At 39.0% G+C, this 27,795-nt stretch overlaps 1 protein-coding gene across 1 annotated transcript in view; it reads left to right on the top strand.

The window, feature by feature from the left end:
• The window catches only part of Magt1 (magnesium transporter 1), a 46,945-nt gene that overhangs the window by 6,078 nt on the left and 13,072 nt on the right, over positions 1-27,795 (top strand). The window contains exons 2-7 of the mRNA XM_010641332.3: positions 10,757-10,926; positions 12,692-12,809; positions 19,979-20,119; positions 20,589-20,729; positions 21,236-21,325; positions 22,105-22,168. Coding sequence (XP_010639634.1) covers positions 10,757-10,926; positions 12,692-12,809; positions 19,979-20,119; positions 20,589-20,729; positions 21,236-21,325; positions 22,105-22,168 — 724 coding nt within the window. The remainder of the gene's footprint in view (positions 1-10,756; positions 10,927-12,691; positions 12,810-19,978; positions 20,120-20,588; positions 20,730-21,235; positions 21,326-22,104; positions 22,169-27,795) is intronic.

The following is a 27,795-nucleotide window of genomic DNA, read 5'->3' as shown; positions in this document are numbered from 1 at the left end:
TGAGCTGAGTAGTGGCATTTGCCTGTAATCCCAGCATTTAGGGACACTGAGGCAGGAGGATCGCCATGTGTTTGAAGCTAGCCTGGACTACGTAGTGAGTTCAAGGTCAACCTGAACTACATAGCAAGACTGTCTCAAAACAAACTGAGACCACTCCCCAAAAAAATCTTAAGGAAAAGAGACAGTGATATATTTTAGCCATATCCAGGAAGTAGGTGAACTGACAGTGGGAACAGATGGCATTTAGGAATTAAAAATGCTCTCTTCTCTGCCTCCTGTCTGTCTCCTTCAGTAATTACTTGCCAATTATGTTTCCAAATCTGTTAATTCTCAATCTTAATTTAAGGATGAAGTTAGAAATGTATTACCTGGGAATTATATCTTAATAACATGAAGACTGATAAATTATTAGGAAAGCTAAAAATATGAAGAATTTTTAAGAATGAGCCCCAGTGTTCTAGAATAAAGATACAATTAAATATGTTTTAGAAGAGCTGGGCGTGGTGGTGCACACCTGTAATCCCAGCACTCGGGAGGCTGAGGCAGGAGGATCGCTGTGAGTTTGAGAACAGCCTGGGCTACACAGTGAGTTCCAGAGAAGTATGAACTATACAGTGAGACCCTGTCTCAAAAAAACAAAAAAAAAATGTTTTAGAAGAAGAAGAGGTATATTTCAGAGGAATTTAGACTGGCCCTATATAGCTTTATCTGAAATTCAAAATAAATCTGAATGGCAGGATCAGTTTTAGCTCTGAATGTTAATAGGTTCAGATATAAGTGCTCGGGACTGTAGTCCCAGTTCAGGAAGCTAAGGCAGGATAATTGAGAAATCAAGGCCAGCCTAGGCAACTTAGAAATATCTCAAAATTTTAAAAATAAATAAAGTAGCCTCCTGTATTCTTTTTTCGATGAGTGATATTTAGTGATGATAGAATTTGTACTTGTTAAAGGCTTAACCTACTTCGCTTGAGCTAATCAAGATAACTTACATAACAAGTAGAATAAAATTAAACTGTCTCGCTTCGCTTTGGTTTTTCCTTTTTATGTTTTAGACAGAGTCTCACTTGGTAGTTTAGGCTGCCCTTGAACTCACGATGTAGCCCAGATCAGCCTAGAACTCATGGAGATCCTCCTGCCCCAGCCTCCTGAGAGCTGGGATTACAGGTATGCACCACCACACTCGGCCTGTTTATTTTTGAGGTACTGGGGATTGAATCCAGGTCATTTGCCCTAAGCTAAATTCCAAGCACATTTTTTATTAGTACACATTTGCAGTACCCAGCACATTATTTTTTGAGACAGAATTTTACTAAGTTGCCCAGGCTGGTCTACAACTTGCAGTCCTCCTGTGTCAGCCTCCTGGGGTCACAGACTTGTGCCGCCACACCTACCTGTTGGTCCTCTTAATCCATTGAAGTCCTAGGTTTCTCTAACACTTGATTGTTACTAACAGGATTAGAGATATTGACTTCCTATTAGTGTAATGATTTTTAATTTTTTTGAGACAAAGTCTCACTATACAGTCCAGGCTGGCCTTGACCTTACTGTATAGCCCAGGCTGGCCTGGAATTTGGGTGATCTTCCTGCCTCAGCCTTCCAAATGCTGGTGTGAATCACCACACCCGGCTTTAGTGGAATGACTTTCAGCATATGTGCTACCGAAGTGAGCACTAGTGGAATGATTTTTGAAAGCCATGCTAACTAAAATATTTCAAGAAAAGAGACTTTAAGCTTTCTTTGTTGGTACTGTACTTAATTGTATTACTGCTTTTTATTTTATTTGAACAGTTGAAAATAGACTGATATACTCCAAGGACAAGGACAGAAATCATGGATTGTGAATGTTAGTTTATAAATTTAATGTTTTTCCACAGTAAACTTGAGGTTTGTTTTAAATAAATATATCTGATGTAAATTTAAAACTTTGTATCAGTACTTTAAAAAAAATGTTTAAATGTACCAGTGGTAGCTGAGCATGGCGGTTTGTGCCTGTAATCCTAGCACTTGGGAAGCTGAGACAGGAAGATAGCTGCGAGTTCAAGGCCAGTCCCAGCCAGGGCTACATAGTGAGTTCAAAGCTAGCCTGAACTACATAGCAAGACTTTGTCTCAAAAAGCAAAATCAAACAAACAAACAAAAACTATCAGTGAAAAAAGTACTTGCAATAAATAGGATTTATTTTCAAGTCAGTTCCTTTTTTAGGTTGCTGAGTAGTTCACTTGATAAACCTCTTACATTTCCATACCACAGTCCTTGAAAAGTGTTTGTAACTTATTAACTTTAAAGTATTAAATAGGAAGTACAATGACCTAAAAGACATTAGTGAAACTTTATTTTTTCATTTGAACGTTGTGACTTAGGGAGATAAAGGAATATTGAGAAATTGAATAGTGTGCCTAGTATGGAGGTAACAGAGGAACCAGAATTTTCATTTTTTTATGGGAGGAAGCTGGGGGTTGAACCCAGGTTCTTATGCATGCTAAGCATGTGTTCTAGCACAGAGAGGCAACCACAAGTCTAAATTTTCATTTCTTTCTTTCTTTGTGCAGCACTGAGGATTGAACTCAGGGACTTGCCCATGTTAAGCAAGCATTTGGCCACTAAGCTACATCCCCAGTCCCTAAATTTTATTTCTTGACCATGGTTTTCAGTACTTAAATAATGAGGTCTTTAAAAGGACAAGGAAGAATTTTCTTCAGGACTAGAGATTTGCCTTGATCACAAAAGTTTCCCAAGGGTGTGATAGCTAAAAAGTGTTGGAGATACAGCTCAACCCAAGAATGCTTGCCTAGCATGCATGAGACTTCATTTCAGTCCTTAGTACTTGGTGGAGGGAGGGTGTCTATATTTTGTGTGTGTGTGTGTGTGTGTGTGTGTGTGTGTGTGTGTGTGTGATATTGGGGATTGTACCTGGGGTTTCTGCAGTGAACTACATCTCCAGCCCTTTTAAATTTTTTTTTATTTTGAGATAGGATCTCATTCAGTCATCATATTGCCCAGGCTGACCTCAAATTTGTGATTCTTCTGCCTTAGCCTCCCAGAGTGTGGGAATTGTGGGTATTTACCATTATGCCCAGCTAAAAGAAAGTGTTCAGTGGCATGCACCTATAATCCTAGGTACTGGGGAGGCTAAGAAAGGTTTCCAGTTTGAAGAGAGACTGGGTGATATAGTGAGACCTCTATCTCAAAACCAAAACCCAAGAAGCCATGCCTATAATTCCAGCACTCTGAGAGGTTGAGGCAGGAAGATCACAAGTTTGAGCCCAGCCTAGGCAGTTTATCAATTTAGTGAGATCCTGTCTCAAAAAATTTTAAAAAGGGTTGGGTATGTAGCTCAGTGTAAAGGCCCAGGGTTCAGTCCTCAATGCCACAAAAAGACAAAAAATAACATCAGAAAAACACTTTCAACTGATATACAATGAAGAGACATTCCTTTATAAAGCCATGTAATATAGAAGGAAAAAGAAGAGGCTCATGAAAGAAGTGTCTAAAAATTAAGATGTTTGCGTTATCTGAAACATCAGTCTTCAACTCTCCAGGAAGATAAGGGGGTAATTTCTTATAAAGAACTGTATTTTCTCTTGTTATTTATCATTTGAATCACTTGATATTGATTTAATTTCCTGTGTTATACATAGAAATTTATATAACATGTGTTTCCTAGCTATAACAATTAGTATGTAGAGCTGTGGCAAGACGGGGTGGCCCACACCTATAATCTCAGCACTTAGGAGGCAGAGGCAGGAAGGTCGTTGTGAGTTCAAGGCCAACCTGAATTACATAGCAAGACCCTGTTTCAAAAAAAGGGGTTGGAGGGCTAGGGATTTAGCTCAGTGGCACTTTGCCTGCCTGACAAGCCCAAGGTCCTGAGTTCAATCCCCAGTACTGCAAAAGACAGGGGGAGGGGTTGGAGATGTAGCTTAGTGTGAAAACCCTGAGTTCAACCCCCAGTACCACAAAAACTAAAAGGAAAAAACATCAACTGGAAATAAACTAAGAATAGGGAACAATGAATTTGTTCACCATGAGAGATAATTAATGTTAACGTGTGTATATACATCCAGAAGGCTATTTATACATGTGTATTATAAAAATGCATTTTTTTTAAACTACGGAATTAGAGGTACAGTTTATTTATTTATTGGTACCGGGTATAGAATTCAGGACTTTATTCTTTTTTTTTTTAATTTTATTGAGTTTATTGGTACATTTTAGGGATACAGTACAGTTACATTCATTGTTGGGATCATGTACCTTTACATGGCAAGTCTTGATTCTCATTTTTTCCCCTTACCTCTGCCCTCCCTTCACCCCCTAGGACTTTATTCTTTTTGGGCAGGCATGGTGCCAATGAGTTACATCCCCGGCCCAAAAATGCATATTTTTTTGAGACAGGGTCTCACTGTGTACTTCAGGCTGGCCTTGAACTCACTGTGTAGCCCAGGCTGGTCTCAAATTCACGGCAATCTTCCTGCCTCAGTTTCCTGGTTGCTGAGATTATAGGCTTGTCCCACCATTCCCAGTTTAAATTTCAGTTGTTTCTCCCTAATATATTATTTTCACTTGTTATTTCATATTATAAAACGTACCCTAGACTTACTGAATTAGTTTTATTGTGGGATGAAACCTAGAAGTCTTTTTTGTGTGTATGTTGGGGGGAGAGTACTGGGAATTGAACCCAGAGCCTCACATGGAGCTGTACCCTGTCCCTATCTATCTATCTATCTATCTATCTATCTATCTATCTATCTATCTATCTAGTGAGACAAGGTCTCATAATGTAGTTCAGACTGCCCTGGAACTCACTAGCCCAGGCTAGTCTTGAACTTGCAGCAATCCTCCTGCCTCAGCCTCTCAAGTGCTGGGATTACCAGTTTGCACCACCACGCCAGGTTTAAAAGGTTGAATGTTTTTTTTGCGGGGGAGTACCAGGGATCAAACTCAGGACCTTGCACTTACAAGGCAGGCACTGAAACCACAGAGCTAAATACCCTAAATTGTTTTCTTTATTTTGAGACAGGGTCTTGCTAAATTGTCCTTCTGCCTCAGCCTTATGGAGTGCTGGGATTATAGGCATGCGCCACCATAATTGGCTCATGACGCCACATATTTATAGCTAATTCAAAGTATGTTGAACATGTACCAACTTCCCATGATGAATGTATTTATTATATATCACAAATATGTACTAATAAAGAAAAAACAGCTGGGCATGGTGATGCATGCCTGTAATCCCAGCACTTGGAAGGCTGAGAGGCAGGAGGATCGCCATGAGTTCAAGGCCTGCCTGGGCTGCATAGTGAGATCCTGTCTAAAAAAAAAAAAAAAAAAAAGTAAGCAGACAAGCACATATGCATGCACACATACATGCACATTTATTTGCCTGTTTCATTGGGATGATATGGTTAGAGATAGAATATATAAAGCTAAATAAATACTTGTTAAAGCTTTACAATTTTTTTGTCAAATAGCTCCAAAAAAAGAATCTTTCACAGTGAATAATATAGCCAAATCATGTTTGAATTATTTGAAAATACAGCAAAACTAATGACAGCTTTAAAATATAGAATGAATATTTAAGAAATGTTCAATGTTGCTGACCGTTAGAGAAATGCAGATTTATTGTTTGTTTGTTTGTTTGTTTTTGGTACCGGGGATTGAACTCGGTCCTTGTGCTTGCAAGGCAGGCCACCAAACCCGCTGAGCTAAATCCCCGGCCCTAGAAATGCAGATTTAAAACGTTTCACCTATTCCCTTTTTCTAGGTATCTTCCCAAACGAGTTAAGTCATCCTGTTATAGTGATACATACATACCCTTGTTTATACACTGATAGCATTATTCACAATAGTTAAATCTTGGAATCAGCCCATGTGTCTCTCAGCAGATGAATGGATAAAGAAAATATGGTAGTGGCCAGGGATTTAGCTCAGTGGTTCTGCTGCCTGTCTCACAAGTACAAGGATCGAGTTCAATCCCCACTACCAAAAAAAAAATAATAAAATAAAATAAAGAATGTGGTGGTAGTTATACACAATGGAATACTGCTTTGCTATAAAGGATAAATTTGAGCATTTGTAGGAAAATGGCTTGAAAACATAATTTTTTTCCAGAATGAATGGGTAGTCTGTTCATTGAATGCAGAGGAAACATTTACAAATTGAGTACACAAAATGAATAACTGCACATTCTCCATCCAGGGTTCATGGTATGAAGGTTTAGGAGGGCCTATCAAAGACCCAAAAGACTCCAGACTCCCTCTCTACTCTCAGAACCCCACAGATATTTGGGAGAGTGGGAGGAAATTCTGAGGCTGTGGGGCTTGGGCTTTCTTCTCTCTCCTACCCAGAAGGCAGTGAGAACAGAAGTCGGGTGTATAAGGCCCAGTCATCTTGACACAGAATGGTCTCTGGTTTAGTAAATACTGGAGGTGGCACATACAGAAGGAGAAAATTATGGCCCAAGGCTGCCCACTGGGAGGAGCTAAGTGGGGGATCAAATTCCCAGCTAGCAGATTCCTAGGTAAGGTCAGAGGCTTTGCCCTGTTCCCTTTTGACCCACTGAAACCAGCTGTGAAGGGGGGGACCTTTGAGCTTCAGCCTGGTGGTATTATTATTATTGGTGGTGGGGGGGGTACAATGACAGCCAATGAGACAGTTCTGGCTCAGGCCACTGGGAAAGCACTCCTGAGCCCCATCCGCCTCCTAGAAGGGCTCCCTTTAGCCTGGGGCCCAGACAGTAATGTTAGTGCTATGAAAAGGAGCCAACACAGGGTGGAAGGGGCAAGAGCAGCTCTCATAGGAAGGCCAATGCCCTAGGTACCCAGGGTCCAGAGGCAGGTCACACAGTGTGGCTGAGTTCCAGGGAGAGGTGTACAGAACCTGAGAAGGGGAACTGAGCATCCCAGGACCCTCCTGCAGTGTACCAGTTCCTTTATTTTCACTTCCTTTTGGAAGATTATGGGTTTGTAATGTGGACATCCATTGCTCACCTCTGGCTGTCTATTCCCAGGCTAGACACTAGATGGTACCTTCGTGAAGCTGCACAAGAGAGCGAGCGCAGAGGTCTCTGAAGGGAAAGAGCAATGGGTAGTACCAAAGGATTGCACTAGACAGTGGGATCCTAAGGCCTATGTCTTGGCCCAGGTGCCCCTGTTTCCCCAGGAAGCAGCAGTGGGGCTTTTTTCGCCCTTAGTTGAGAAGGAGGCATCTGGGAAATGAAATGGGCATCCAGGGTGGAGAAGGAGGCAATAGTGGGCTCTGCAAAGAAGAAATTGAGAGAAGCCGGGTGTGGTGGCGCACACCTGTAATCCCAGCACTCGGGAAGCTGAGACAGGAGGATCGCTGTGAGTTTGAGACCAGCCTGAGCTACACAGTGAGTTCCACAGCAGTCTGAACTATATAGTGAGACCCTGTCTCAAAAAAACAAAAAAGAAAAGAAAGAAGGAAACTGAGAGGGACTGGGAATTTAGCTCGGTGGTTCTGCCTGGTGCAAGGTGCCAAGCTCGATCTCTGGTACCAAAAAAAAAAAAAAAAAAAAAAAAAAAAAAAAAAAAAAGAAGAAGAAGAAGCTGAAGCTGAGTTGTGAGGAAGGGGTTGGAGTGATCCTGCCACCATCGTGGCTAAGGTCCATGCCACAATATGGCCATCTGGCAAGTGTTAGGGCCCAGGAGGGGTTCCTGGCAGCACTATGCAGGAAGAAAGATCTTGGCTAGGAGATAGGGACTGCTTAGATCTAACCAGGGGTCAAGGCCCCTGTGGCCTGCAATTCTAGCTAAGGCCAAACCTGGGCCTGCCACTGGAGCCTAATCTTAAGGAATAAGGTGGCCTGGAATTTGAGGAGCTGGGGAGAAAGGTTCTGTGGATGAAAGGGGAGTTCCGGAAGTAACTGGGGCATAGAATACCCTCCAGTTAAGTGAATCTCAGCCCCTTGGGCCACCTCCATTCCATCACACCAAATTCAGGCCCACTGTGGACAGGGTCTCCTGAGGGCACAGAGCAGGGGCTGAGGCCAGGCATTTTCTATTTAGTCCTGGCCATGAGGCCTATTTCTAAAGAGTATTGGGCCCAGATGACACGGTAGAGCATGGACCATGGTATGTCTGTGCCATGGCCGGGGGCTCAGCCATTATATTGCTGTGGATAGCGCAGGTAAGACTCCCACACACAATACGACTTGTTACAGCATGTACAGCACCTGGCGCATGTAGATTGGGTAGACCTGATGCTCCGGTAGTGTGAGGAGGTGTGCTTCAGGATGTTTTATGAGATGAATGGTGAAGATTCTTCATAGACAAAGAAACTGCTATGCTACCACCCACGGATGCCTCAAGGCCTATAGTACGGTTATTCGGATAGCAGCAGACAGTCAATGAAGTCCTTGATCAAATTGAACACATTAGGCCAGGGATCTCTCAAGTAACTACTCTCCTCTGAGGCTCTACTGGTACAGCCAGGTGCAATTGTCATCCTCAAAGGGCACGGTACCACTGAGCAAGATGTAGTCAGTGACACCCAGCACCCACATGTCCACAGAGTTGGTAGTGGACCGGTGGACCAGGACCTTAGGAGCAATGTACTCAGGTGTGCCATAGGTGATTTCGTCAGGCAGTCCTCACCCATCTTGTGGATACTGGGAGGCCAGAGTCAGTGATGATGATCTTGGAGTCAGCACCCTGGGTGGTAGAAGACCATGTTCTCAAGTTTGAGGTCACAGAGTGTGAAGCCTAGTGTGTGCAGATACTGGACACCATCCAGCACCATCTGAAGCATCCTTGTGGCATTGCACTCAGTGATGTAACCCTTAGCAGTGATGAGTTGAAGGATCTCACCTCTTGTGGCTAGGTCTGTCACCATACACACATGCTTCTGTTTCACACAGTTCAGTCTCACACCACCCTCTCTCAGTATTTGGTTTCAGTCATCTTGATGGCAGGTGACTGACAGGGTGCCTGGTATTCCACACATACTACTCAGCTAAAACTGCCTCGACCAATGAAGGAAGCCCTTGGTGTCATCTTTAGCTGTCACACATGGGTGGAAGTTGACTCTATGCTTAGCCACCCTGGCCTGGCATGGTGGTTCTAAAGAAAGCTCTGTAGCTGGTAAATGGGGCACTGTGTCCAGGAGGTACATAGTGAGTGGCAGCTGAAAACTCAGCCTTAAGTGGGCCAACATTGTCCACCTCTGATGAAATGCTTACACATATCACTTAGTGCCACTGAAGGGTTCCATCTTCTTGATAAGATTCAGCTGGACATCCTTGAACAGGTCAGGAAGGACCTTACTTGTCCCATGGCCTATCATGGACATGGGTATTCTGTCCTGTAAAGCTGGCAGTACTTGTTCTGTAGTCAGAGCCCCATTTATATCTTAAGTGGGAGATTGGCTGCTCAGCATCTCTGTGGCTCTGTAGATGTCTCCTGGCTACAGCCACAGATGCTGCTGTTGCCACTGCCATCTTCCAACATCAGCATTGTGGCAGGAACCATTATGTTAAATGAAATAAATCAGACATGCAGATTTGACACATTCCCTCAAAATTCCCACTGGCTTGAACCACTGGCAGTACATGTGTGATTGTCCCATGCTGCCTGACGGTCATGCATGTACTGCTCGCCAGGGGTTCAGCCTGGCAGAAAGACATACAAAATACGGCTCCAATTTGAACCTTATTTATATTTTTAGTTTTTTACACTAGAGAAACGATTCAGTATTTACACATGTGTGTCCTATTTGTTTCACTTAAGAGTATGTATGGCTCAATATGCATCCAATTAGCTATAAATGACTCTAGTTTGTCATTCTTTATGGCTGAGCAGTACTCCATTTTATAGAAAAACCACATCTTATTTATCCAGTCTCCAGTTGATGGGCAATTGGGCTGTTTCCAAGTTTAAGCTATTACAAACTGTGCCACTATAAACATAGGTGCTCATATATCACTGTGATATGAAGCTTCTAATTCTTTTGGAAAGATACCCAGCAGAGGGATGGCTGGGTAAAATGGAACCTCCAGTCCAAGCTCTTTGAGGTATCTCCGTATTGATTTCCATAGTGGTTGCACCAGTCTGCACTCCCACCAACAATGGAGAAGGGTTCCTTTCTCCCCACAACCCTGCCAACATTTGTTATTGGTTGATTTCTTGATAGCAGCCATTCTTTCTGGAGTGAGGTAGAATCTCCATGTTGTTTCAAACTGTATAATTGGTATTGTGAAATAGGAAGAAAAGGGCTAAAGGAGTAAGTGACGTGGGGAATGGTAGGGGAAAGGAAAGAAGGGAAAAGAAAATATGAGAAAATGAAAAACTGGAAACAAATTTTTTGTAAATAGGGAAGGGTGGAGAGGATGAAGGGAGGGCAGGGGAATGGGGAAAAATAAGAACCAAGATACTCCATTTAATGGTACAAGATCCCAATGATGAATGTAACTGTACTGTATACCTAAAAAGTACCAATGGAAAAAACAAAAAACAAATTACGGCCCCATCATGAACATGTTAAATACAATATGATTTCTCATATATGGGAAAACAAAAGTATAAAGAGCAAAATAAAAAAGGAAATGGCGAGATTGATCTTTTGCAAATGAGAAGGGGACTAAGACATGGAGAGAAGGAGGAAGGAAAGGAAACATAAAAAGAATTGAAAGGCATCATCATATAGCCACGATGAAAGTAGTCATTATGTATTACAAACATGTACTAATAAAAATTGAAAATTTAGTGTATTAACTGCATGTTCACTTTGTCTTTTTAAGATGGTGTTATCTGAAAAGGTTAGTCAGCTGATGGAATGGACCAATAAAAGACCTGTAATAAGAATGAATGGAGACAAGTTCCGGCGCCTCGTTAAAGCCCCACCAAGAAATTACTCCGTTATTGTCATGTTCACTGCTCTCCAACTTCATAGACAATGTGTTGTTTGCAAGTATGAGCTTTCAATTACACACTAAAATTAACTCATAAGATTTTTAATCACTTCTCAATTCCAGAAGAACCAAATTTGTTCAGTGGATATATAAATAATGAATGTGTATATCTTACTTAGGATGTCTATAGTAACACATACTATTACTTCTCTTTTATGATTAATTCTTGGTTCACCATGTTTTTGTAGAAGTATAAATAAGGGATTGTAGCCATCATAAGAATAATTTAAAAAACAATCATTTTATAAGTTGTTATCAATTATATATCTGTACCAGTAGCATTGATACAGTGTTGCTGTTTATGAATATTTTTAATGTAATATTCTTGTTTTATCACAGCAATCTCAGTAGTTAGAATAAATATTCTTCCATTATTGGAATGCACAGGCTCCCAAAATTTTAAGTGTTCTCCCTGAAACGTTAGATGTTTATTTATGCACTAATGATAGCTTCATCTGGGAATATGAGAGAACAAGGAGCTCTTAAAAAACAAAGATGTATATGATCTCATTTGGAACCTAATAAAGTCAAACTCAAAAGAAGCACAAAGTAGAATGGTGGTTACTAAAAGATTGGAGGTGGAAATGGAAAATGGGGAGACAGGGTCTCATTAATGGAGCCTCAGGAACAAAGATTGCTTTCTTTAAATAGAAGCATCATTGATAATTAAAAATGGTAGATGTTAAAAACTAGAGTAGGTTTTGCTTTTTACTATTTTTATATCTATGAAGAGATAGATATCTCTCTCCGTGTGTGTGTGTGTGTGTGTGTGTGTGTGTGTGTGCGTGTGTGTTTAAGAAAGAAAGTCTTACTGTGTTGCCCAGGCTGGTCTTGAACTCCTGGGATCAAGTGATCCTCCTACCTCAGCCTCCCGAGTAGTTGCCCAGTCTGGGCTGGAACTTGGGATCCTCCTGGGATTATAGGGACATACCACAATGCCTCACTTTCTTTTTATTTTTTATTTTGAGACAGAATCTCACTGAGTTGCCCAAGTGGGACTCAAACTTGCACCCTCCTACTTCAACCTCCCTCAGTGCTGGTATTTTAGGCAACTACAAGTATATGTATTCCAAAACATCACACTATTTTATATGTGTACACACACACACACACATGTACACTATACAATTATTATTTGTCAATAAAAAGAATTACTTTTTAAAATCCAAAGATATAAAATTTAGAAATTTTTTTGTTGTCTATGTTTTTCAATGTTTGTTAATCTTGGAGTTGGAGACTAATCTCACTAAATTTTCATCAAACAGTAGTTTAGCAATTTTATTTTGCTGTTTCTGAATGATCTCAGGAACAAAGATTGCTATTTCTTTAAACAGAAACATCACTGATATTTCAAAATAAAGTATCTTTTGCTTTTTAATATCTATATATATCTACATTTATATATACACGGATACAAATTTTATATATAGACAACAAGAGCAACAAAAGACGCAATTAACTGAAGTTTTTCATGTGACCACTGAAAGAGCTTTGGTATAAGAAACAGGCACAAAGTATGAAATGGAGACATGCAATTACTAATTTCTGATGAAATCTCCAACAGTTGGGATAAGGCTTTTTGTGCCCAAACAAGGTTTGTTCCTAACCTTGTTATCAGAGCCTGACTTACTTGTGAATGATTTTTAACATTTCTCCTATAAAAATTGCTATTGCTATTGCTTCGTTGGACTTTAACTGCTGATACACTACATTGATTTTAGAAACTGTTTTATATGTTATGTTCACAAATCTGATTGCATCCAGGCAAGCTGATGAAGAATTTCAGATTCTGGCAAACTCTTGGCGATATTCCAGTGCATTTACCAACAGGATATTTTTTGCCATGGTGGATTTTGATGAAGGCTCAGATGTATTTCAGATGGTAAGACCTTTGGTTTATTCTCTTATGTAGGGGTAGATTTTATGTGTGTGTGTGTTTGCGTGTGTGTGTGTGTGTGTGTGTGTGTGTCTGCTGTCAAATCGAGCACAGGGATACATAAAATATGAATAAAGATTTTTTCAGTGGCTATAAGAAGTTTAATAGGATTGCTCCTATGTAAGATCTAGAGTAGTTGGTGAACTAAGAGCTAAACTTTAATCGTAAAGACAGTGATCTGGACCAGGGATTTAGCTCAGTGGCATGTGCCTGCCTGGCAAGCGTGTGGTCCTCAGTTTGATCCCCAGTACCAAAAAAAAAGAGTCAAAAGGTAGTAATCAGTGTTAACATGTTAGAATATGAAAATTGAGTAGTAATCGAGTAACTTGGACATATATGTAACTTATACACAGTTTTATTGAGGTGAAATATAAAATAAAATTTACCATTTTAAGTATATAACTTATAGAGTAATTAGTGAAATCACAACACAAATCTTATTATCGTGTCCCCAATAGTGAAGTGTTTAGTACAGCCAGTATTGCTCTTGCCTCTTGTCTTTAACAGAAAAGGTCTTTCTTGTTTAAGGCTCAACCCTTTTCCTGTGTGCTGGATTACATACCCATCTACTTTATTAGTTATGGGGTTTTATGTCTGTGTTTTCATCTTCAGCCTTTACTAGGTCTTACCCCTTGCAAATAATCAAGGACATAGATTTCCTGGGCATGAAAATGCCTATCTGAGTACTCAGGAAGCTGAGGCAGGAGGATCACTGCAAATTTGAGGCAGCCTGGGCTACATAGTGAGACCCTGTCTCAAAAAGCCAAAAATAGGAGCCGGGGATTTAGCTCAGTGGTACCACCGCCTGCCTCACAAGCACAAGGACCATGTTTGATCCCCAGTACCCCCAAAAAAGAGCCAGGTGTGGTGGCACATGCCTGTAATCTCAGCACTCGGGAGGCTGAGTCAGGAGGATTGCTGTGAGTTTGAGGCCAGCCTGTGTTACATAGCAAGACCCAGTCTTAAAAAAAGAAAAATTGAATCAGGGACATAGATTCAATTTTGTCTTTGTTATAAGTTTGTCTAACTCATAGTTGAACTCAGTAATTGTATAAAATATAAAAATGATCTGTGTAATTCCTTGCTATACTTGCTCATATGAAGAACTTCCCAATCCAAAAATTCATTATGTCCAAAATTAATCTCTCTTCTACCTACACTTGGTGTTCTATGTTCCATATTGTTAGAAATATTTCTTTGATATCTTTGTATTTTTTTTTTTTTTTTTTGGTACTGGGGATTGAACTGGGGTCCTTGCGCTTGCAAGGCAGGCCACCGAACTGCTGAACTAAATCCCCGGCCCAATCTTTGTATTTTTGTACAGCATCTGTTTTAGACATTTCCCTTTTAAGTTTTTTTTTTCTTTTTGATGTTTGTTTTTTGCTTTTTGAGACAAGGTGTCACTTTGTAGTGCAGCCTGGTCTTGAACTCACTATCGCTATGTAGCCCAGGCTGGTCTCAAACTCGGGATAATCCTCCTGCCTCATCCTCCAGAGTGCTGGGATTATAGGCATGTGCCAGCACACCAGGATTCCAGAACTTTTTTTTTGTCTTACAAAATTGAAATTCTAGTCTAGAGGATGTATCTCAATTGTAGGGTATATGCTTGGCATTAGTGAGGCCCTGAGTTTAATCTCAGCACCACAAAGAAAACAAAAACCCTAAAACTGCGCATTAAACAACTTTCATTTCTCCCACCCCAGCCCTTGAAACCACCATTGTCCTTCCTGTCTCTGTGAATGTGACTACTCTAAATACTTTATATAAATGGAATCATACAGTATTTGTCTCTCTCTCTCTCTCTCTCTCTCTCTCTCTCTCTCTCTCTCTCTCTATCTCTCTCTCTCTCTCTCTTTGGTTTTTCGAGATGGTCTCACTATGTTGTTCAGACTGACCTGAAATGTAGCCCAGACTGGTCTCGAACTCAGGAATCCTCCTGCCTCAGCCTCCTGAGTGCTGTGATTACAGGCGTGCACCACCATGTCTGGCTTGTATTTGTCTTTTTGTGACTATCATTTCACTTAGCATCGTGTCCTCAAAGTTGAGATTGTAGCATATATCAGAACTTTGGTTTCTTTTTTGTGTGTGTGTGTGTTACTGGGGATTGTACCTGTGGCATTTCCATTGAGCTATATCCCCCATTCTCTAGGCCAGCTTGCCTTCCTTTCTGTCTTCTGTCTTCTCACTTCTCTTCTCTCTTCTCCCTCCTCCCTCCCTTTCCCTCTCTCCCTCTCCCTCTCTCCCTCTCTCTCCCTCTGCCTAGTTTGGCTTTTGCAAATAATGCTGTTGTGAATGTGGGTATATAAATAACTCTTCAGGAACCTGTTGTCAATTCCTTTGTGTATATACCTAGAAGTAGAATGGCTAGATTATATAATAATTCTGTTTTTAACTTCTGAGGAATCTCCATGCTATTTTCTGCAGCAGCTCCATCATTTTACGTTCCCACAAACAGTGCACATGGGTTCCAGTTTCTCCATATCCTCACCAACAATTCTTTTCCTATATACATAAATACTCACACACATACGCATATAAGATCATTCTAATGATGACAGTGGTATCTCATTGTAGTTTTGATTTTTATTTTCATGATGATTAGTGATTTTGAACATCTCATGTTCTTATTGATCACTTGTATATCTTCTTTGTAGAACTGTCTATTCAAGTCCTTTCCCCTTTTTTCTTTTTCTTTTGTGATTTTAGGGATTAATCACAGGGCTTCATACATACTAGGCAAGCTCTCTACTACTGAACTATATCCTTGTTCTTTTTTGGAGATAGGGTCTCTAATATTTGAGGCTGGCCTCCAACTCTCAATCCTTCTGTCTCAGCCTCCTAAGCAGCTGGAATTACAGGTGTGCAGCGTCATGCCTGATTGCTTTGCCCATTCTAAAACCCAGTTATGGGGCTGAGGGGTTAGCTCAGTGGTTCTACCGCCTGCCTTTTTTATTTCCTTCCATCACCTGTCTTGCAAGCACAAAGACCCAAGTTCAATCCCTGGTACCAAAATAAATAAATAAATAACCCAGATATTTTCTGTTGTTGAGTTGTAGAAGTTGTTTATATATTCTGAATATTAACCCCTTATTAGATTTCCAGATAATTTTACTGATTTCATAGGTTGCCTTTTCACTCTTTTGATTTTCTTTTTAATTTTTATTACTATATATTTGCAGTACATAATGGTTACATTCATTGTAAGGAGTTGATATCTGTACATAACACATCTTAATTCTTTTTTTTTTTGGTTTTTTTTTTTTAGATAGGGTCTCACTATGTTGTTGAGAATGACCTGGAACTCACTATGTAGCCCAGACTGGTCTCGAACTCACAGCGATCCTCCTGTCTCAGCCTCCCGAGTACTGGGATTACAGGCGTGCACCACCACATGCAGCCATGCAAGATATTTTTTAAAAAGTGATTTGTTATAAACATCTTTTATTAGCTGGGCATAGTGGCACACACTTGGAATCCCAGCACTCTGGAGACTGAGGCCAGAGGATCACAAGTTCAATCCCTGCATGGGCAAATCAGCAAGAGCCTGTCTCAAAATGTTTGAAGATGTAGTTCAGCAGTAGAGGGCCTCTGGATTCAATCCCCAGTACTGCAAAGAAAAAAAAAGTTTTATTAATAATCAGGGAAGGGCCAGGGATTTGGCTGAGGGGTGCTGCCGCCTAACTTGCAAGCGCAAGGTCCCAAGTTTGATCCCTGATACCAAAAAAATAAGGGAAATAGAAATTATAGTAATGATAATATAAAAGTTTAATCCATCAAACCAATTTTTGGCCAAGGATATGGGGAAATGGATACTTTTCTACCTTGATGAATAGCATTATAAATTAAATATAATCGCTTTGGAGGGCAATTTGATTGTATCTGTTTTAGTTTTAAAGTATTTTTGCCCTGTAATCTAACACTTCCATTTTTAGATTGGCACTTTCACATATGTACAGGAAGATATGTACAAGGATGTTGCTTTTTACTTTTTTGTGTGTGATACTGAGAATGAAATCCAGGACTTACACATACTACTAAGTAAGTGCTCTACTATTGAGCTATGCCTGCAGCTCATATTATTTTTAATTGGAAAGAAAGGGAAAAGCCTAAAAGTCTAGCAAGAGCATAATTACTTTATAACTGTAAGAATGAAGTTAATATATGTGTACTTTCAGTCATTCAAATTCAACATGATTGAATTTTTAAAAGCATATTTAAGAATAACAGTGCTATGTATGTTAAAAGAAAACATAAATATCATGTTTTCTGTTTATACATATTCATGTATATAGATCAAAGTCAAAGATACGGGAATGGTAAGTTGTTGCTGAGGTACACTGGAAATGGTTCTTGTAACCCTGTAATTTAAAAAAATTTTTCTAGAGAAATATTTATGTGTTACTTAGCTTTTGTTTTCTTAGACACAAAGGTGATATAGCTAAACAAATACTGAAAAAAAGTTTGGCTTAAAATGTGAGCAACATTTGATGGAGTAAACACTCTCCATGGTCTGGTTCTTTGCTTTTTAGACACAAATCAAACTTTTAGCAGTGTATTCAGAATTTATCTACTTTTGGATATTTTGTGCACACTAACAAAACCATAAAATCCATAGACATCAGTAATCACAGGGTTTATTGATTTATTCATCATATTATACAGTCAAAGACAGAGTAATAATAATAATATACAGCTATATATAGGGTATGATTAAAAATAAGATGACTGCTTAAAATTTTTAAATTTATTACAGTAAAGGACACACTGCCATTATTTTCCTTCAAAACACTCCCTCATCACTTTGTTATGTTTTGTTTTGCGGTAATGGAGATAGAACTCAGTACCTTGCACTTGTGAGGCAGGCACCACTTTACTGAGCTAAATCCCTGGCCCCTCCCCCATCACTTTGAACACTTATTCTTGTCACTTAAAGTCTTTTGGAAGTATCTTTGTGCTCTCCTGGCTGCCTCAATATCCTGTATCAGTTCAAAACCTTAACTTGCCACGGTCGTTTTAACTTTAGAGAAGAGCCAGAAGTAGTACGGTGCCAGATCTGGTGAAGGTGGATGAGGACCCACTAGTACCACAATGTTTTACACACCTTTCTGGACTAGATGGTGCTTGGCAACAACATTCACTGTATTTTTTATCGCAGCTTGCAAAGACAAAATTCCTCTTGGCTTATGTATGGAAAAATCTACAAATTGCTGTTAGAAGGGTGTTATTGTGAGTATAGAACCAAAGCAAGAGAGTTCGATTATTTTTTAAGGTTTTTTTTGTTTGTTTTGTTGTTTTTGTTTTGTTTTGTTTTTTGAGACGGGGTCTCACTATGTAGTTCAGTGTGGCCTTGAACTCACTAAGTAGCCCAGGCTGACCTCAAACTCATGGCGATCTTCCTGCCTCAGCTTCCCAAGTACTGGTGCACCACCATGCCCAGCAAGGTTTTCTTTTTTTGAGTTATTTTCTTGGCTGATGTTTTAAAGTTATAATTGTTTTGTATAATTCATTCTCCATTATAGGATTACCCTTTGAGAGGACGCAAAGGCTTACATCTTTTGGTCAGAATTTTTCTCTAGGATTTTACATTGTAGTAAGAAAGATATAATGCAGGGCTGGGGGTGCAGCTCAGTGGCACAGTGCCTGCCTGGCAAGTGTGAGGTCCTGAGTTTAATCCCTGGTACCAAAAAAAGAAAGAAAGACACAATGCAAATGAGAGGATTAGTGTTTCTTTGCCTTAGCTATTCCAGTGTTATCTTTTCAAGCATATCATGCTCTCATGATGAGAAAAAAATGTGATGCTCATCAGTAAACATTTATGAAACTCATTAGAATGAACTATTTCTGCTGGGTATGGTAGTGCACACCTGTAATCCCAGATACTTGGCAGGTTGAGGCAGGAGGCTCATAAATTAAAGACCAGCCTGAATAGTTTAGCAAGACCCTGTCTCCATTTAAAAAAAAAAAAAGACTATTTGCCTTTCTACATATGGCTACCATTTTGTATTGGTTTTCACTGGTTTTTTTTTTTCTTCTTCTTCTTCTTTTTCTTTTTTTTGGTACTGGGGATCAAACTCGGCCCTTGTGCTTGCGGGGCAGGCAGCCAAATCCCTGGCTTGTTTTTCATTTTTGTTTTTGAAACAGGTTCTTCCTATGTAGTTCAGGCTGGGAACTCACTTGTAGCCCAGGCTGGCCTCAGCCTCTTGAATGGTGGGTTTACAAGCATGCGCCACCATGCCTGGCTGCAGTTTTCGATCATTATCCTGATCTTTTGTTCTCCACATTTAACAGTGTATGTACAAGGGATTTAAATTTTTTAAAATGTATTATCATAAGACATTGCCAAGAACAATGGAATAAGTGTGTTCAAAGTGAGGGGAACTATTCTTAGTATTTTCATGGGAATTAATGGCTATGTGTCTTTTAGTATAATAAATTTATTTTTTTGGTGAACAGAGGTTCTTGCTAAGTATTTCAGACTGATTTCAAAATCGTGGTGATTCTCCTCCCTCAGCCTCCAGATTGCAGGGTTTACAGGTGTGCACCACCACACCCAGCTTGTAACAAATATTTTTAAACATTCAAGCCATATCTTCCGTTCACACCTTGTGCCTTAGCTGGGCACAGTAAGTAAAACGCACACATAATACCAGCCTCTGGGGAGACTAAACAAAGGGTATGGATATAGTTTGGTGGTAGAGTGCCCTTGGGTTCATTTGCCAGTACCCCCCATACACATACACAAAGTACTATATTTGGGGATTGCATCAGCTACATAAGACAGTTTAAGTGCTCATGTATATGTGTTATTTTCATAATCTCTGAACAGATTAAAATATCGATGGGATGGGAAATTCCCATGCTAGTGGAGTACAATATAGGTTTCTTAGCTAGACATTTATATTTGGTCAGTAAAGGGTAATAGTTAAGGGCACAGTCAGACTTATGTTTGAACCCTGACCACCATTTGAGCAAATCAGTTAACCTATCTAAATCTTAGCTTCCTCATCTTTGTAAAATGCCTCACCTTTGTAAAATGTCTTCCTCATCTTTGTAAAATTATTTACCATTAACTTTTTTTTTATAATTTATACTTCCATGGGCTACTCTTCATTCAGCTAAACATGAATTCTGCTCCAACTTTCATCAACTTTCCTGCAAAAGGGAAGCCCAAACGAGGTGATACATATGAGTTGCAGGTGCGGGGTTTTTCAGCTGAGCAGATTGCCCGGTGGATTGCAGACAGAACTGATGTCAATGTAAGTTTCTCAGATTTGAAGAAAGTTTGTTTGTTGTTGTTCCCTTTGAATTTTATTGGGCAGTGATAATTAATCTTGGCCCTATATCACTGAAGTAGTAATAGTTTGGTGATTTTTTCATAAGTAGTATTTAACAGAATCATCTGGATAAAACAGTGAAATTACGAAACACCATTTGTTACCCTCTTAAATTCAGACTGGAAACCATTCTTTTATTCTTTTGACCTTCTTAAGTCTGTGGGCTATCTATCTAGTTGTACCTGGCAATCTTTCATAGTCTAAAAGATGTTACATTGTGATTAAACAATATTACATCAATTCCACCATATTTTAGAATACAGTATAGATTGCTTTAATTGGAATGAAATGAAAAGAGTATAATTTTTCCTATGAATAAGCACATTTTCATTATTATGTACTTAGTGAATAAATTTTATGCTTTAAGATCTTTTTCTTTCCTTTCCATTAGATTAGAGTAATTAGACCTCCAAATTATGCTGGTCCCCTTATGTTGGGATTGCTTTTGGCTGTTATTGGTGGACTTGTATATCTTCGAAGAAGCAATATGGAATTTCTCTTTAATAAAACAGGATGGGCTTTTGCAGCTTTGGTGAGTCAATTTTATTTTATTTGGTTAGTTTTTTGAGACAGGGTCTCACTATGTACTTCAGGCTGGCCTGGAACTCACTTTGTAGCTGACGCTGGCCTCGAACTCACAGTGATCCTCCTGCCTTAGCCTCCTGAGTGCTGGGATTACAGGCATACATGACCACACCTTTCTCAAAATCAAAAATTTAAAAAGGGCTAAGGATGCTACAATATAAAGGCTCTGGGTTCAACCTCCAGTACCATAAACAATTAAAAGTGAGGAAAACAGTATTTAGTATTCAGTTTTGAAACTTGTCAGTTTAGTTGACATTTTAAAATAGTATTTCCTTTTTTGAATTATTATTAAAGTGTGATTGTTGCGGTGAAATATAAGCCTAAGTAAATAAATCATTTAGCTAGAAAAAATTCACTAATTACCTGAACAGATATAATATTTTATATACCTACTAGTATAATCAAAGTAGGACTAGACTGGCCATGAGTATTTCATTATTTTTTATTTCCCAGTGTTTTGTGCTTGCCATGACATCGGGTCAAATGTGGAACCATATTAGAGGACCACCATATGCTCATAAGAATCCTCACACAGGACATGTGGTAAGAAAAGTCTGGGAGTTGTTTTCATTTTATGCCAAAATTAATTTAATGATTATTATTAAGTGAGACCTGTGCCATAGGAGCTAGATGTAGTTTTGATTTTTCATTTTCTCTGTGTTAACAAGCTTCAGGTACTGAAAAGACCATGCAATGCTCCTAAAAGGAGAAAGTTCCTTATCCCATTTGGTGAGTCATTTTAGTTAAGAATGAAAGTCAGCCTTCAGCTAAATAGAAAAATTAGTCAAATACTTGAGCATTTACTGTTTGTAGGTAACTGCTGGGTTTTATCAGATATTTTGATAGATAAAAGCATAGTTCTTGAGCTGGGCGTGGTGGCTCATGCCTGTAATCCCAGCACTCGCGAGGCTGAGGCAGAAGGATCGCTGTGAGTTCAAGACCAGCCTGGGCTACATAGTGAGTTCCAGGTCTGTCTCAACTACACAGGGAGACCCTGTCTCAAAAAAACAGAACAAAAAAATGGCATAGTTCTTGTTTCATGGAGTCTATATTATCTTATGGTCTTGTACAAATAAATACTAGTTTTTTCATCTGTTGTTGTTGTTGAGAACATAATGTAAGTACAATGAAAAAACAATAAATACAGAAACAGCTTTTATAGTAATCAAAAGTATTTACTGATAAATGCCAAGGATTCAAAATATATGCTTACACACATCAGGTGAGTTAATAATTTCATAGGGTTTTAAATAGCCCACTTTAGGGTTAGGATACTAGAATTTAATTTATATTTAATAAATCAATTTTTTCTTCCCCTGCAGAATTATATCCATGGAAGCAGTCAAGCCCAGTTTGTAGCTGAAACACACATTGTTCTTCTGTTCAGTATCCTTTTTACAATAATTCTTGATTGCTGCATTTTAATTTGCCTATTTCATCACAATCTAGTATTCTTTGTACAGCCTTTGGTTGGGATTGCTCTCCTAATGTAGGTCATAATATCCTTCAGAAATCATATTACTGTTTCATCCATCTTAGCCCAGTTAGCTAGAGACCCCAAGAACAAACATGCAGCATGATAAAGCAGGGTTTCTTGACCTGTTCATACAAGAGACTCTGCTTATTAGAGGAAGCTTGGGATGTCTTTTTACCAAAACAGAGTTTTTACAAGGATTTGAGGTAAAGGTGTAGTTTAAGTAACGTTTAAATGAAGCGCTGTTTTCATAAGCAAAGCAAGGGGGTGCAGTATAGTTCAGTAGTAGAGTTCTTGCCTAGCATGTGTACTGCCCTGAATTGTGCCCCAGCACTGCAAAAGAAAGGGAGGGGGGAAGGCTAAGCATAAAGGGTTCAATATTAGGTCTAGACATTGAGGTTTTGTTTTTTATTTTCCAATACCAGGGGTCAAACTCAGGACCTTGCACCTGAGAGGCAGGCACAGTGCCCCTGAGGTACATCCCTAACCCCACTGAGGTTTTAAAATAGACCCAAGATTCTATTTCTTTGGAAACTACAAACTTAAATAAATGTGAGGGGTTTTTTTTGTTTTGTTTTGTTTTTTTGTCTTCAAACTCCTTGTGCTGCATCTTGGATATAAATCAAGATTACTGAGAATTTAAAAATAAGACTACTGAGAAGTTATACTTAAAATTTTTCTCTTTTTTTGGTACTGGGGATTGAACTCAAGACCTTGCGCTTGCAAGGCAGGTGGCAGAACCACTGAGCTAATTCCCCGCCTCCCTCGCCCTTTTTTATTTCCATAATGGTTTTGCTAGTTTATATTCTCACCAATAAGGTACAAGGGTTTCTTTTTCCTCACAACCTAGCCAGCATGTGTTATAGATTTCTTGATTATAGCTATTCTTTCTGGAGTAAGGTGGAATCACGCTGTTGTTTCAATTTACATTTCTCTAATGGCCACTGACAGTAAACATTTTTTTCATGTATTTATTGTCCATTTGTACTTCTAAGAAGTATCTGTTCATTTCAGTTGCCCATTTTTCAGTTGGGCTTTTTATTTTAAAGGATTAATTTTTCTTAGTTCTTTATATATTTTACATATTATTCATCTATCTGAAGAATAGTTGGCAAAATTTTTTTCCTGTTCTCTAATTTGTCTTTTTTCTGTTGTTTCCTTTACTGTACAGAAGAAGCTTTTTCATTTGATATGATAGCATTTCTTGATTTTTGGTGTTATCTCCTGTGCAATTGAGGTTCTGTTCAGAAAGTACTTGCCTAAGCCTATGTCAATAATTTTAACTATTTTATCTTCTAGCAGATTAAGTGTTTTTGTTTCCTTATTTAGAGTTTTGATCTATTTTGATTTTAGTTTACTATTTGGTAAGAGATAGTGGTCTAGATTCAGTCTTATGCATATGGACAGCAAGTTTTCCCAGCGCCATTTGTTAAAGATGTTATCTTTCCTCCAGAGTAGGTTTTTGGCCCCTTGTCAAAGACCAAGTAGCTGAATGTGTTGGAGTTTTTTCTGCATCTTCTATTCTGTTCCATTGATACACATTTGTTTTTTTGCCAATACCATATTATTTTTATCACTATAGCTTTGTAATGTAACTTGAAGTCCAGAATGTGGTTTCTCCTGCCTTACTCTTGCCCCGGATTGCTTTTACTATTCTAGGGCTGGTTCCATATCAATTTTAAAATTTGTTTTCTCTAGTCCTGAGAGGAATGTTATTAGTATTTTGTTTGGGATTCTGTTAAATCTGTGTATCAGTTTTGGAAGTATGGCCATTTTGAATCTATTTATTCTTCCTAATAAGGAATAGTGAGTATCTTTTCATTTTGATATCTTTTTTGATCTCTTTTTTCAGAGTGCTATTATTTTCATTGTAGAGGTCTTTTACTTAATTGGCACAGTTATTTCTTAGAAATTTAATTTTTCTTGATGCTATTATGAAAGATATTGTTTCCCTAATTTTTTGTGAGTTTATTATTAGTGTATAAGAACACGTAATTTTTGGGCTACCAAATTTGGTGGAATTTTTTTGTTCTTCTATGTAGAGGATCATGTCATCCTCAAATAATGATAATTTCACTTCTTTCTTTCCTATACATATCTTTCTCTTTTTTTTGAGATAGGGACTCATTATGTAGTTCAGGTTGGCCTCAAATTCACAGTGATCTTCCTGCCTCAGCCTCCCAAGTGGTGTGATTACAGGCATGCACCACCACGCCCATCACATATCTCCTTTCTTTCTCTCTTTTGCTTGATTACTCTGGCTAATATTTCAAGAACTATATTGAACAGTAGTGGTGATAGAAGACATTCTTTAATTTTAGAGGAAAAGCACTTAGCTTCTTCCTATTTAATATGATGTTGGCCATTCATTTGTCACCTGATTAAGATAAGATCTTTCTATTCCTATATTGGTTTGTTTGTTTGAGACAGGCTTTCCCATATGTAGATCAGGCTAGCCTTGCACTCACTATTTAGCCCAGGCTGGCCTTGAGCTCTTGGTGATCCTCCTGCCTCAGCCTCCCAAGAGTTCTGAGATTACAGGTGTGTACTTCCATGCCCCTTGGTTTTAACTTTTTTATTAATACATGTTTGCAGTACATAAGGAACACATTTATCATGAGTAATTTGTATATATACATAACACATCCTAATTCTTTTTTGTTCTCTTCACCGCCCCTTCTTCAACTTCTCATTTGCAAAAGCGCTATTTTAATTTTTATCTAAATCCCTTTTCCCTTCCCTCCCTCCTCCCCCAGCTCTTCTTCCCCTTCCATTTGAAAATGTTCTCTCTACTTCCTAATACAGTGGTGCCTCAGTTCATGAATTTAATTCTTTCAGAGATTCTGGTCACCAACCAAATCGAACAAGAATTGAATCAAATTCAATAGTTGGGTCAGTGTTGACCTTAGGGGGAAATTTTATTTGGTTCTCATATCTATCATTGAGATGTATTTATCATCTGTTTTGTTCCTTATTTGTATTTTGGGTTTCTCACACAAAGTAATATATTTAATCTTGCGCGTCTGTTTTATTTTACTTAAGATTATGGTCTCAAGGTACATCCATTTATCTAAAATGCCTCAAGTTTATCCTTCTTTATGGCAAAGTAGTACTCCGCATTTTTAAAAATCATTGTTTATTGGTACATTTTAAGTATACAATATGCTGACATTCATCATTGGGAATTTGTACCTGTACATGATTTATCTTGGTTCTTATTTTTTCCCAATTCCCCTGACCTCCCTTCAACCCCTCCACACTTCCCCATTTACTGATTTTGTTTCCATTTATCCATTCATCTATTGGTGGCCATATGGGCTGTTTCCAAGATTTAGCTATTATAAATTGTGCTGCTATAAACATGGGTGTGCATGTGTCGCTGTAACATGATGATTTTCTTTCCAGCTAGCTTTTTATTAGTGTCTTCTATATGGTTCTTAATATTTTATTACCTCCATTATCTGGTTACATTTTCTGAGCCTGATGAGTACCTCACTGATGTGTTTTTTAAACTCTTTCGAATAATTCAGCTGTGTAGCTTTTTCTTTCCTCCTGTCAATCCCCTATGGATTGGCTTTAGGGGAGTTGGAAGTTTTGGCAGGTGCTTTGTTGTCTTGTCTTCTCATGTTTCTGTTTTTGTTTGTTTTGTGCTTAGGTATGGAGATTTCTTCAGTTAGTCTTCTTTTCCACTGATGCACCGCAGGTGTGGCTAACTGTAGTCCTTTATTTCCATCCCAAGAACTGATCACCTGTGTTAATTTGAGACTGAGCGATGCCATATAATTGTCCCAGCACCCAATTCGCTGGGAATTGACTGCACTACTATTAATGTCACAATGGTAATACTGCACTATTGTTAATGTCACAAAGGTAATCTAGGTATTGGCAGAGAGAAAACCTGTTTATAGCAATAATTTTGTGACCTTGGCAATATCAAGAGAATTAGCAACAATAATATCCTCCAAGACCAACTGGATATTGATATATCATAAAAACCAATAATGTACCACTCTTAACCTTAGAAAAGAAATCTATAATTATAGTATAAACCTCAAGACAAACCGAATACTGTCATATAGTAAATATCTACTAAAGGCATTAACTATACTACTAATAACAGAAAAGACTTCAATAGTAGTAACCTAGAGGTAACTATCTAAAGAATAATAAGCCAGGCATGGTGGCGCACGCCTGTAATCCCAAAACTCGGGAGGCTGAGGCAGGAGGATCGCTGTGAGTTCAAGACCAGCTGGGGCTACATAGTGAGCTCCAGGTCAGTATCAACTACATAGTGAGACCCTGTCTCAAAAAAACCAAAAAAAAAAAAAGAATAATAGAGCTTAATCATATTATTACAGGTATAGAGGATTGGAAATGGAAGAAATAAACATTTTTGAAAAATTATATAATGGGAGATTAGGAGGAGGAGAGAAAAGTAAGACAAAAGGTCCTATTACCAAGTGGAAGTATATTCATAGAATTTGATAAAGCTGACAGAAAAGAAACAAGAAATAGAAGATAGAGCTGGACATGGTGGTGAATGCCTGAAATCCTAGCCCTCAGGAGGCTGAAGGCAGGAGGATCACTTTGTTTTGAGTCCAACCTGGGCGTTATAGTGAGTTCAGGCCAGCCTGAACTGCATAGTAAGACTCTGTCTCAAAAAAAAAAAAAAGAAAAAGTCTGGGAATTTAGCTCAGTGGCTCTGCACCTGCCTTACCAGCACAGAGTCCTGAGTTTGATCCCTGATATGGGGAGGGTGGGGGTAGAAATAGAAGATAAAAGAAAAAAGGGATAAAAAATAATATGGAGAAAAACTAGCAAAAATTAAAAGGAAAAAGAAAGAGTAAGAAAAAGAAGAAAGAAATGAGTCCTAAAACAGAAAAAATGTTTTTGTCTGTATACATGTATTTGAATGAGTGGTTCCTTCTAGGTTCCGCAGTTTTGGAGTCCAGCAAGTCTTGATTTTTCTCTGCCTAGCCTTATGGCCTATGCATTTATGAGCCTGCCCCCTCTTCTAGAGGCCCCTCTGTGTACCCCAGGCTGTGGCAGTGTCCTTGCTGAGATGCCTTCTTGCTCACTTTGGTGGATAGGGAAGCATTTAGTCCTCAGATCTCTGCTAGATATAAGCATCTAGGCAAGAGTTCAAGTACCTTGTACTGGCACCTACAGACTGCTGTTTCTAACCACAGTGCAGACTAGGCCTGGTGTCTCACTGTAGGTAGGGCATGGCGCCTTTCCAGCCTGAGTTTAAACTCCTCAGGATCTCTTTCTAGCCTCCCTGTCCATGGCTATTTCTGGTGGCAGTCTTTCACCCGTCACTGTTAGGGTAACAGTGGGAGCCCTGAAGTGAAGCTGTTTTTAAGGTGTTCTGACTCCTATATTTAAATAAACCACCCCTTCCCAAAATGGTGCTTAATCAAGCACTGTCTGGCAATATGATGGGTACCTGCCCTTGATTCCCTCTCTGGCTATTCCCTGCTGTGTAGAAGTAGCACCCTTAGAGTAAAAACCCTGCTCTATTTTCACAATTCACAAAGGC

The sequence above is a fragment of the Fukomys damarensis genome, unplaced genomic scaffold (assembly GCF_012274545.1).
Source record: "Fukomys damarensis isolate Sample0158 unplaced genomic scaffold, DMR_v1.0_HiC HiC_scaffold_39, whole genome shotgun sequence".
Classification (NCBI taxonomy): domain Eukaryota; kingdom Metazoa; phylum Chordata; class Mammalia; order Rodentia; family Bathyergidae; genus Fukomys; species Fukomys damarensis.
Note: the sequence above shows the minus strand (reverse complement) of the source record. Positions and strands in the feature narration are given on the sequence as shown.